Below are 13114 nucleotides of genomic sequence, written 5' to 3' on the forward strand. Positions count from 1 at the left end.
AAACGCACAAGCACTAACACACGATCCTTTGCCCAATAGGTGGGAATGGAAATGATACACGAACTCGTAGTATCAGTAGGGAAGCGAATGGATGTGGTAGAAGTAGCGGTGGTGGTGAGAATAGCGCTGGGTGTCAGCGCTAGTGTTCACTCTACCGCGACGGTCACGTAGCCTCCATCCACGGCAGCGGTGCAGCTATGCGCCGCAGCAGTGTTTCATAAAGCACACACGAGTCCAACTCTTCTCACAACACTAGAGGAGATAGCAGGGGGAGACGTGGGCAAAGTGTTCGTAGAAAGGCTGATGGGTGTCGTAGGGGCAACAGGGGAAGGCAGAACAGGGCTGGAAATAATGATGATGATGATGATGGTAATGGTGGCTGGGCTTACTTGAGAGATGAAGTATATCGATAAAGCCCTTTGATGAGCAAATTGGATATCGTGGTGACAGAAAGCTAAGCAATGATTCAAGGTCTATAGTTTTTTTGTCCCTCTTTCTGACTGATGATTTCTGGTTTCTTATAACAATGGAGACAATGCTCATCAGTATTTAGGCTGTCATGAACTAATTCCAAGTTCACGGTTTCATGAATGGTATGATGTAAATGTCCCTGAAATGAAAGCCTTCCTGTCACTCCATTTGAGCATGGGCCTGGTACATAAATCAGAGATTGAGGATTACTGGGCAGAATTTTTTTGTTTATATATATATATATATATATATATATATATATATATATATATATATATATATATATAGTTCTTATTGTCTCTATGCCTTGCAATGAGAGGCTCCACACTCTACAAATATTACAAACTTTTATCTGGATAGATGGGCACAGATAAGGCCTCTGCAGCTAAAAGACGCCTACTGTTATTATTATCATATAATAATAATAATAATAATAATAATAATAATAATAATAATAAAGAAGAAGAGAAGAGAAAACAAGAAAAAGGGAAGAAAAATAAGTGTCCTCCAATGGGGGGGGATGGTGGGTAAAAAAAACCGCATACTGTTTACATGAGTTTTGTGGTGTCCTAATAGTTCTAGTTTACGACTGTTGGCTTACAATTTACTTTTTCCCTGTTCATTTGATGTGTGGACAACATAACAAATGGATGGAGGGGATGAATCTGATGAAATAAGTTCAACTCTCTTCCAAAATACCAGGTATTTCATGGAAATTACATAATCCAATATGGCCGCCACCATATGACGTCATAATATGCAAATTGGATGGGAAAAATTACTCCCTTTAGGTCAATCTCAATATTTGTCTCATTTACACTTTGTCTCTATCTCAAACTACATTCAAGCCAGAGCCTTCTGAAATTTAGATGTCAAAATCTAGTATTTTTTAAAATAAAACCCGGCGCCTAAAGGGTTAAGTCCCACTTACGAAGATTTTACGAAGATTGTGGCATTCATGAATTTTTTCTTATCTGGGATTTTTTCTTAGGCAAGAACAAATCCTACGAACACTCAGGAGTGCTCTTACGCACATTTCAGTGCCGAAATGTTGGCATGGTTGTGTTTTCTTCTCTTGTGTAGTTCAATAAAATGCAATATTACAGTGATAATTCATAGTCGTATTTATTAATTTATTTATTCATTTCATATTTTTGGTAATTTACAAAGAATTTAAATTCTAAAATAAATTAAATGTGCCAATGAGTTAAGATAAATCAAGTAAATTGGAAACATGCCATCAATTAGTAACCCCCCCCAGCCTATTTATACGTGGCATTTCTCCATCCAAGGCCCGCAAAACAATGGCATATATGTTGCTTCTGCGGTTTTCATCAATGTAAGAACACAGTTGCGAACAATTCTGAGGCTTGCGAACGAGTTGGTGAATCTGACGTAGGATTTTCTTAAGGAACCTCTTAAGAACAACTTAAGAAAGAATCTAAGAAGATTCTTAAGAAGATATTGGTGAATGAGGCCCAATGTTCTCAATGCTCGTGTTCATGTGTAGAGACCCTGGTGATACTACGAGCAAAATTTCATGTTGTGTCGAGCCTTCTTACTGTTTTGAAATTAGAGATTTTGATGCTATCGCTAATTTGCCCCAAGCACTCCCACTGAAATGAGTTTGACCCAAAAACGAAAATACTTTAAGGTCACTTTAAGGTCTGAATGGAGATTTATAACTTTGTTAAAAAAGTCATTTTTTGACACACTGAATGACACCAAACAACGTTTCATTCAGCCAAATGAAAGCTGACATTGCTCTTTGCCAATTATTCACTACAACTAAGTCATTACATGTCAACACTTCTCCAGAGCGACCAAAAATATATATTAATGTTGTGTTTAGAAGATTTAATTATGGTTTAATACAAGTCAAAAAAACACTGGATGACATGTTTCTAAAGTTTGTGCAACAATTTAACTCTTGTCCCGTGATCTTTAAAAGCAAGGTGTGTGTGTGTGTGTGTGTGTGTGTGTGTGTGTGTATGTGTGTGGTATCCGTGCCAAAGCTTGCAGAGCGTCTCCCTGAGAGGAAGCAGAAGCTTGCGGTCTCCGCAGGTGAGCTTCTGATCTGTGAGTGTGAGTTTTCCTGGATGTGTGTGTGTGTGTGTGTGTGTGTCGGAAGCGTTACATTCACAGTCTCAGTAGGTGAGCTGTTGATCTGAGTTCTCTGAGTTTCCCTCAACCATCTGTGGCCCGTGCGATCACACACACCCACCCACCCACACACACACACACACACACACACATGCGCCCTGCGGGATCATCACATGACTGCAACTACCTGCCTGTTGACAGCGTACCAAACCACGACGCGTCAGCGTTATGGTAAACAAAATGTGCGATTTATATGTATGTATGTGTGTCTTTTTCTTGTGTGTGTGTCTGTGTGTGTGTGTGTGTGTGTGTGTGTGTCTGGTTTGGCTGTCGTCCCATCGTCCGGGCCAGAAAGTCCGGCTCTCACACAGGCTGTCCAGAACACTCTGCTTCCCTGCCAAAGTACTGACGTAGCAAGCTAGCTCCCCTTTCCTTCTCCTCTCCTCTCCTTTCCTTTCTTTCCTTTTCCTTCCTCGTCTCGTTGCCGTGACATCTTACTGCTCATCTCTCTCTCAGATTTCTGCTGCTGAAGGGAGAAGACACACCCTGATTGTGGTTTCTGTCCTGAACTGCTAAAAGGCAGGTCCACAGGTTTTCATAAACATTATGAATGGATTCATTAGAAGTCTGGTGGGAGCTGTGATGGTGCATTGGAACATTTTCTTGGCCCACGTTCGGCCCTGCAGCATCAACCATCATTTGAACACCACAGCGAAACTCAACCCTGCTGCTGAGCAGCTGTATCCCTCCACACGCCGTGTATCTTGCAGCACAGCGCACTTTGTCTCTGTTACAAGACAGGACCAGGAACATGACAGGAGCTTTGGTTTAGTCGGCAGATTACAACCTCAGCAGAGACCTTCAGCCTCGGGTTCAACATGATGAATGTGAATGTGTAATGCTATTGAATCAGCATGAATCAGGATCCATGTGGAGCATTTCCTGCAGTGATGAGGCTTCACAGAATTTGATGTACAGTTTGTGGAATAAAACGGCTGTTGAGTGAGGAAGAAACATCAACGTCGTTTTAATCCATGTTCACTTTAACAGTTTGGTGGCTGGTAATCACGAGACTAGGCATGAATAATCTGTGAGAAATGGTGATGGCCGTTTCTGCAAACATCTGATATGCTGCAACCTTACATTTTACAATTTTCTATTTCTTGTTTTGCCAACGTGCTGCTTATGATCCGATTAGGTTCGGGCACAGAAACAATAGGTCAGTGTTAGCAAAAGATCATGTTTTGGCCTTATAATACATGTTGTGGTCAACAGAATCACAGCTGGAGATGTCATGAGGTTTCCTTAAAAATATCCAATGGTTTCATGCTTACGAATTAATTAACATTTGCTTTTGAAGATCTTCTTAATATTCTTATGCTAATATTCTGTGATTTTCACATTTGAATAGCTTCTTCCAAAGCAATGACTCAGACCATCAGGCTAAACGCTATAGGGGCGTCATTACATATATGACCATCTGCCATCTGACAGAAACTTTTATCTCTCAGAACATAAACTTAAGTATTCAAAGCTGTTGGCCGTCATGCCAGGAGAATCTAGTGTCTCTATAATGAAAAACGTTGGTGAAATCAACGCAAGAAAACGTTAAACAGGAATTCACTGGGTACCCATAACCTTTCATATTGATGCTGAGAGCTGTTAAGCTGGAAATGAGTCAGCTGGTGACCAGAGGCATCAGACCCAATAACCTTTCATACTGATGGTAAAAGTCGTTAAGCTGCAAAAATGTGTCAGCTGGTGATCGGGGACATCAGAAAGTCAAATACAATCGTCTCCGAATGAATAAACAGAAAATATAAGATACTATCCAACCCAACGATGGATCGATTCAGGTGAAGCAGGGGAATATTTCTGAGGCGGAGCAACGAGGACACACACACACACACACACACACCCACACACACACACACACACACACACACTGCAGGGGAGGGATGTATGTGAATTATTAAAGTTGCCAATTAGACCAGTTGACATTTAGATCAAAAACACCATGACACTGGCCTTTAGCGAGCTCCTTCTTTCTCCGATTTTCTCTCTCTCACACACACACACACACACACACACACACACACAATGCACACAAACACTCATTCCAGCACCTTTACAAAGGGCACCGAGGGTAACAGTGCGCCTTAATAAATGAATTACTACAGAGGAAAGGGTCAAACCAGGTGCAGTGAGAACAGCGGGGGGACGCGGCTGAATGGTTAGTTACATTTTGAAATTTGACATTTGACATGACAGGAGGAGGGTCTATAGTGAAGCCGGTGGTGGGTGAAGACGTCCCGGGCTCAAGATTTTCATTTAAATTCAATTATTTTTCTAGCTCAAGTATTTGTCTGCATGTACTGCATGTTGCTATTGGCAGAAAGTAGAATAATACACCCGCAAGTAGATCCAGCAACAACATCTGTTTATGTGAAATACTTCCAACCTTTCTGGCAGAATAAGTATTCACACGAGCACTTACCGTGGTGGTGAGTCGGGGTAAAGGTTGTTGATTTGTGACAGAGTGTCTCTGTATGAATCAAAGTCTAAACCAGGAGGAAAGTCCTCTAAGCAGGTAGATCTCAGCTCTCCTACTGAACCTCCGTAGGAAAAACCGTCCAGACCTGCAAAACAGAGACATGTAGTAACATCCTGGCAGAAAAAAAAAAACGACGTGATGGATGCAACTTTTTTGCAAACAGCACTCTGGCTGATGTAAAGAAGCAGCAAATTAAGCAGATGAGGTAGTTCATTTTTTCTATCGATCCATTTAAAGTCCTGGCAGCAACTATAGTCTAATATTTGCTTAGTGCCTTGAAATATTTACATTCCCTTGGGAAACCCGCTAAAGATTTTGGAAGCGAGTATTGTGCACGATATTGTGGGTGTAGTGAATTTCAGAGAAGAAGACAAGGCGAATGTGTGGGGGTGTTTCATCAGTTATAAGAAGCCCCCACAAGAGAAATATCCAGAATCAATGAGCCTGAAATCTTACAATCAGATCATCTTAAAAGTGTGATGCAAGGTGCGACAGAGTTTAATTCAAAATGACTTCATGTTCTGGGTCATCGCTCCACAGATTGCTGAGAACCTAAATGACACTTGGAGGAGAAGATGCATCAGATAGCGGGTCGCAAAGCCGGAGCCGCAGACTGACCGTAGCTCGCTCGGAGGTGAGGGTTTCGCAGTCGACTGTCTTTGCGAAGGCTGCCGACGATGATGGTGATGCAGGAGAGGAAGAGGACCAAACCTATAACAATCCCCGCCACCACCAGTGGAGACACCAGGAGAGACGCCTCCCCTCCCGACTCCCTCTCACTCCGGCAGTCTGGGTACTCCCCATGGCTCTGGTTGGAGCTCACTGCAGGGGGACAGAGAGATCGAGGTCAGGTTTGAGTGTTTGTGTTCCTGTGTTTCGACATGTGTGAACATGTGCTGTATGTTCAGAAAAATAGGGAACAGATAATAACAAAAGCCTTGTTTCCACCAATGAGTCTTGTTGCTTCAGTTATTTTTGCATGTCAGTGGCCAAGACAACCGTTTCTTACCGTCCTGTTTTTTTTAATCACCCTACTGTTGAGGTACAGCATTCAGTGAACATGCACCACATATCTGGAATCAACACCAAAAAACTGAAGGTTTGTTTTACCGTCTTGTGTTTTTAAGAACTATTCTATTTTAGCTTTTTGTTTTCACTCTTGGTGTGGTCTGGTTTGTCTTCAATGTCTTTTAAATGCAGCTTTATGCCCCTGTGAGGGATTTTGAGTTGCCTTATGTCTTAAGTGTGCAAAACAAATAAACCTGCCTTAACTAGCACACAGATCTGATACTAAATGATGGAGTTATAACGCTGCAGCCCGCTAATCGGTCAGGCGGAGCAGCCGGAGTCGTCTCGTCCTAGTCGAGGATCTCACCTCTGTCTCGCCGTGTGCAGCCGTCTCCAAAGCTTGTTTCCTTGTCGTAATTAAACTAAATTAATAAAAATCAAAACACATTAATAAACAAATTAACTGTCTGTCTGTCCGTCAGGCCTGATGACGCCGGTGCATCTGGAGGTCGTGTTACATAACCACCGCCTTGCCCTGCGCACATCGTATCATCGAGGACTTATTCCATTTCAGTGTGTGACAGATAATTAGAGCCGGAGTCCACAAACACACACACACACACACACACACACACACACGCACACACACACACACACACGCACACGCTCGCTCTCAGTCACCATCATCATTAGATTACAGAACGATGCTGTTCCCCTCCATTTCTGTTTAATGTCTCATCTGTCTGTTTGCGCTGCCTGTCCACCCTCTTCCTGTCTGTCTTCCTCTTTATCCGTCTTACTGCCAGTCACTCTGGATCCATCTGTCTACGTTTATATCACATTCTGAGAGACGAGAGAGACTACAACTTGTTTTTCGCTCTTTCTTTTTTGATGTAACCAAAATGTTCTGATGCCCAGCTTTTGTTTTCTCTCTAATTCCTCGTAAACATGAATTGGAACAAAGCTGTTTTGAAAAAAATTTGAGCGAGAGAGTCATGTCTCTAGATCAAGATTACAAAATACTCAAATCAGGAGGAGCATCACTGAAAGGACGAAAGGTTAATCCTGTGTTGTATCAGTCAATTCTGTAATGTTGGCAAACCAAAGCAGTTAGGTACAGGAAGCGTCGGCATCAAGGACGACAGGAGCATTGTTTGGAAGGGAACAGCTTAATAACGACAAGGACAAATAGTTATAGAGTAACAAAGCCTGTATTGGGAGGAGATTAGGGTGGACTGGATTACCAAAACGCCAGACTTCCCTTGGAAATGGGAGGTTGCGGTTCATTCCCTGTTTTCTACCAACAGTCACTGTCATTTCCTGATAACTGTTTATTAATGTGACGGTGACAACCAACGTCACCAACTCAACCGACGTCATTTCAAACAACAGCGATAATGTGTCGGATCAGAAAACACATGAATAAAATAAATCTTTTGTCATTTAAAGGTGTGATTTGTGGGAAATGGTCAGATTTTGTGGGTAGCTCTGGACTGCTGGACACTTCTGGACCGTGGAGCTAATTAGCCCTATTGGTTTGAACAGCTTTGGTGTCTGGATGTCGGACTAGGATCCCTGTTGGACGTCTGTTTACATGCACAACAGGTAAGATATCTGAACTTTAAGCTAGCACTCTTTTTGGATGTTTGTGGACGTGCAAGAAAGCTAAATACCTTGACGTGTAGCCAGGACCCGTTTATCTAAAAGACATCTAACACAGGTCCAACATCTGAACCAATCTTACTGCCAGTGATGTACTAAATGAAACACAGTGAAATGCTGATCATCATGAGGCCCAGAGGGAAACTGCCTCCACTGTGTTAGAGGACGTGTTTCCTTCTGTCTCTCTCTCTCTCTCTCTCTCTGTCCAACACTGCTCTGAATATAAAGCAGCAGAGACAATCAAAATCGCAAAATGATTTACACTCACAATATCGTTTTCATTTCAGTCTCCGTGACTCTCTATTGCTCATTTCTCGTCTCTTTCCCCCCGCTGAATGTCTCCGACTGTAATTCTGTTGTCTACAGTAATATGGTTTCACACAAATTCCCGAGAAGAGTAAAATGTTCTCTCACCCCAAACGATCCCCAGCAGACCTCCCTCCTCCCTCCGTACCGTCTCGTCTCTCGCGCACTTCTTTGTCTCCTCTTTCTCTCTCTGCTAACGTGATTTTCTCTTCATTTCGCCCTCTCATCTCTCCCTCATAAACTCCATTTTCTCTCGTTCTCTCCGGAGAGAGCTCGCAGAGAAATCTATAATTATATAGATTTAAAATCACATTAACCGCGCTCCTCTGTAACATTAGCACAGAGAGGCACACATACGTGCACACAGAGACAAACTCATAATAATCTCGGAAGCTACTCATCCAAAATATTATTCTTTTTCCAGGCGCGTGATGGCAAAATGTTCAGACATTCGTGGTTCGGCCGCAGACTTTGAATCCTATTGATTTCCATCAGTTTTGATCAGACTTTTGATCAAACACTATCATCAGGTCATCATATTTATTGCTGAGTAGCATATGTTAGCATGCAAACATACATAACTGAGACGCTGAATTCAACCTTGTCTCCTAGAACTTCTTTTGTATGTAACTAAATGGTTTTCATCATGTTGTGATGTGAAACGTAACACAGTCACAGGCGGACGCGGCTGATAGCAGGATTTTCACTCCAAAGACCTGAGCAGACATCCTGAGTGCCGCCTGTGGTTAGGTTTAGGTGCTGGGCTCTCAAAGTGGGACCCCCAGGGATCCTGGAGGGGCTTCCGGTGAGGTGCCCACCAAAAAGGGGAATAATTTATGTTCACTTTAACTCCATCCAGTTGCATTTTAGTCATGAGTTTCCAACATATCTGTCATAAAGCATCTAAAATTCTGATCAGATCAGTGACCGTTCTTTTCAAATCTTATCAAATCTGGTTATTGTGGTCTAATTTATGTCACTTTTGGGTTCCTTGGCGTGAAAATGTTCAACAAATTAGTTAAACACATTGTGTCTCAGGTCACTACAGAGCTTTTTCTAACCATGTCCTGAGAGAGGCTACCACACCACAACCACTGAAAGTTTAATAATGCTGTAGTTACAGAAGCAGACATATTTCTGGAACTTCTAATTCTCTCTGTTATCTATAGAAAGTATAATCCAGCTGGTATTATGTTTCCTTCAAAATGTATTACTGGCGCTGAAATTGGTTTTACATATACGTAATCCTTTCAGGTACGGTCTCCGCTACAGTAGACAGATATCAGGAAGACATTTTTTAACCATTTAAATTGGAATACCGAGTCCCCAACGGTCAGGTCAGGGAATCCAAAACCTTGTCCGACAATCCCATCTGATTACTATCCTTGAATCTCATTTAGATGGATATGATATGGCATCATACATTGAAACTGTTGGAGGGAAGAGGAGAAACACCAAATACATCTGGAATAACTGTTAAAATCGTCTCACGGTCGGAAAAAAACACATTTCAACAATTTTTTGAGGTTATATTCTGCCGCTTTAGATTCTGCTGATGTTTTACTCAAAAACATTAATGTTACTTTTAATAAATACAGCCAGAATATCCTCTTTTGATGCAAAACATTCACCGGGGTGGACGGATACATATTCAGTCACAGTAACTGTAGGATAATAACCAAATCACGGCCGGTGATTACTTGAAGTAATGTGATATAAAATGGTTTGATTTGTTCGGATTGTACCGAGGTCGTGTTGATCTTTCTGATCTCGTAGTTTCAGGGATGATCACTTTTCGCTTCATCTGCAGCTTGACAGATGGTTTGAAACTGTATTTATGGCCTTTGATGTAAATTGCGGCTGTTTGATTAAACAATATTCGTGCTAATTTTAGGCTTTCCTTGAAAAAAACTGAAAGCAAATAGATCTGACACACAAAGTCGTTCTAATCTATTTTCAAAATGGTGTAAAACGCTGCGTGCAAGATTACTTTGATATGATATTTGCCTTTGTGCTGCTGGAAGTGTTGGCAAGCCACGGACTCTCCAATGACTCGTCATGTTCGTATTTTTAGATTGTTTTCTTCATGTGTGCAAATAAATTATCCGCGTGTGTTCTTCTGTATGCCACAAATTGAATCAAGAGATGGAATCACTCGGCTATAAACCAGCCACAATGCAAGGGCAGGGATGAACTCTACTTTCCTCTCTTATCAAAACAGATGTGACCACTTCTCATCGAGGAAGATGTGTTTTTTTTCTTTTTTTTTTGTACGTGCGCGGCTGCATGAGCTCATCCTCCCCCGCAAGGCCACCGGACAAAACTGCCCAGCAAATATCTTTTTTGTTCTCTGCACTTGATGATTTAAGACAGAGGAGGGGAGTTTAAGAGAAACAGCGGAGAGAGGAAGGCAGGCACGCAATAATTTCGGAAGAGAGAGGAAGCAACACACACAGAGAGAGAAAGAGAGAGAGAGAGGGAGCAGGAAAGATTGTAATAAATGGTGATAGTGTTATATTTCAAAACCCTGAGGGGACTGGACCCAGCTGCAGAGAGAAAGCAGAGAAAGAGGAGAGAAATTTGTATCCAAGTACGTGTGTGTGTGTGTGTGTGAGGCGGTTGTAGTGTAAAAATAGTAGCCCTGTTTGCCCATTGCATGAAATAAATCAGGGTAAATGATCAGAGGGAAGCAGGTTAACAAGAAACCTATAAATCTTGAGACATCCAGCAGGGGAGGATGTCATAAATCCTCTGTGCATTAACGGCGTCGCACCTTGTTTGTCTTAGAGAATCTGCTTTGTCTTCCACATCCTCAACTGTCATTTCAAAGCCTGGATTTTGTTTTATCGTGTGTGTGTTCGAGTGTGTCAGCTGTGAAACCGGATCGTTAAACAACTGCCACAAAAAACACACACGATGAGCGGAGCTGAGATCTATAGAAGCTCCAATATCTGGAAAATAAATCAACTATTGCAAGACAGACGTAGCGCCTTGATTAAGCAGTATGTTTCTGATACTCTGCTTGGTAGGGAGACGGCGTCTTGCCCAAAGGCACTCCGACTGCACTCGTGCTCACAGGCCTTCTGCGTGAGCAACGCGCTGTGAACGCTAATATGACAGAGTATATGGTGCATGTTCATATATAATGAAACAGCAGCAGTGGTAACTCACTTTGACAGCTTGTCACTAAAGCTTACTGTTGAACTGGCGCCCACCTCCTGCACCATATGTACCATACAGTGTGTGACAAAAAGCCACTTCATAATCTTGATGTTGACACCAGCCCCGAGCCAAGTGCTGACCCGGGGCTTATTTAGTGTAGTTAAATGTGCATGAGCTCATGCTGTTTGTGCTCTCTGCTTTTTTTTGTGTGTCTGCACACCAGAAGTTGTTGTAAATGTGAGCAGAACTACAGATTTTAATCATCTTTTGTGAAAAACCTACAGCAGGATTTATTTTCTTCTCAGCGGACAGACTTGACCTGGGAATATGGTTTGAGTTTTTGTTTATCGTCATGAAAAATTTGACTTCAGCTGCACTCAACATCATCGCCGTTTATTTTGATGCTGCAGCAACATTCAACAATGTGGAAACAGCAGAAGAGATCAGATATGCAAGCGAGGAAAAGCAAGTGGCTGCATCGGTGTGATCATGTTGCCTCAGGTGCTCGTGAGCGGATTCATTAATATCCAGGAAGTCTAATTTGAGTAACACATCTATGAGTTTGAGGGCTTTTCACAGCACATTGGTCTGTAACTTCTCAAATTCTCAGACTCAGCTCGTCATAAACAGCAGCTTGGTCCAAACTATAATGCTCTACCTACTTTAACCCCTCTAGTGTAAGTTTGTATGTGAACAGCTCCTCCGCTGTCAAGTTAGCAAAAATACATAATATACAATATCTACTTAGACTTTCTAAATTAAGTTTGCTGACAAGTAGTTCACAAATTATGGCGTATTATGACTTTTGGAAAGTGGCTAATGTTCAATCAACGTTGTATAAGTTAGTCATTTACGTACGTTAACTTATTAAACATAACTTCAAAACAAATCACTCTGGACTCTCAGAGGGAAAGTCCAGGGCAGTGATGTGCACAAGGGGGGGGGGGGGGGCAGGGTAGCAGTCGCACCCCCTCGTGGCCCAATTGTTGAAAAACGCGCGCTAAAGTGCCCTCCTGAGAGCCAAAAAAGCATGCTAAAGTGCCCTCTTGATTGGCAAAACACACTAAACTGCCCCCTTGGCTGGTTAAAACATGATAAACTGCCCTCTTGGGAGCCAAAACACGCGCTTAAGTGCCCTTCTTTTCGCCCCTGCCCTTCAAAAAGTCTGCGCACGCCACTGGTCCAGGGTGTTACCAATCCAACCACCTCCCAACTCAGAGTTTACTTTATGCTTCTTCTTCTTTCTTTATATTTTTTTATACTGCTGAACTAGAGTGACACTCCAAGAAGTTAAGCTATAACTATCCCATCTGGATGAGCGCAAGATAAAGAATTTCATCGTTATGTTACAAATTACAATAGTAAGAAACTGCTGCTGCACATGCTGGAGCCTGTGTGGTGGCCGTATGCAGCGGGTTGCAGCCAAAGTTTAGAAAGAAACAACTTTATTGTCCAGTGAAAAGCCTCCTCATGTATTGGATGAATGGAAGGATGCAGTTTATTGGTGGTCTACAGGCAGCCTGTCTCTCTGGGAGTTGACAAAAAAAGATCAACATATAGGTCCCTTGTGTGTGTGTGTGTCCATTCAGATTCGGTAGGCATTCATTTTTGCTCGTCACAAACTATAAAGGTTAAGAGCCTGCGATATCGACTGCAGCTGCGCGCGCTGCATCACTTTGTACATTAGCTGCATACATTATACAGAAGCATCAAGCGGCCTCTCAGATTCGTTCTGACAGCTTGTCATTATGAGTTACGACCACCTTCCCTTCGATATGAAATATACCATAGTGCTGGCTGACTGTACATCCGCAGACATCGAGGCAGAAAGAGTTTCCTCCTGGCGGG

General features: G+C 42.3%; 1 protein-coding gene across 1 annotated transcript in view; it reads right to left on the reverse strand.

The window, feature by feature from the left end:
• bean1 (brain expressed, associated with NEDD4, 1) overlaps positions 1-13114 on the reverse strand; it is a 53023-nt gene that overhangs the window by 10304 nt on the left and 29605 nt on the right. Inside the window, exons 3-4 of the mRNA XM_030442944.1 lie at positions 5747-5950; positions 5072-5213 (exon numbers count right to left, since the gene is read on the reverse strand). Coding sequence (XP_030298804.1) covers positions 5072-5213; positions 5747-5950 — 346 coding nt within the window. The remainder of the gene's footprint in view (positions 1-5071; positions 5214-5746; positions 5951-13114) is intronic.

The sequence above is a fragment of the Sparus aurata genome, chromosome 15 (genome assembly GCF_900880675.1).
Source record: "Sparus aurata chromosome 15, fSpaAur1.1, whole genome shotgun sequence".
Classification (NCBI taxonomy): domain Eukaryota; kingdom Metazoa; phylum Chordata; class Actinopteri; order Spariformes; family Sparidae; genus Sparus; species Sparus aurata.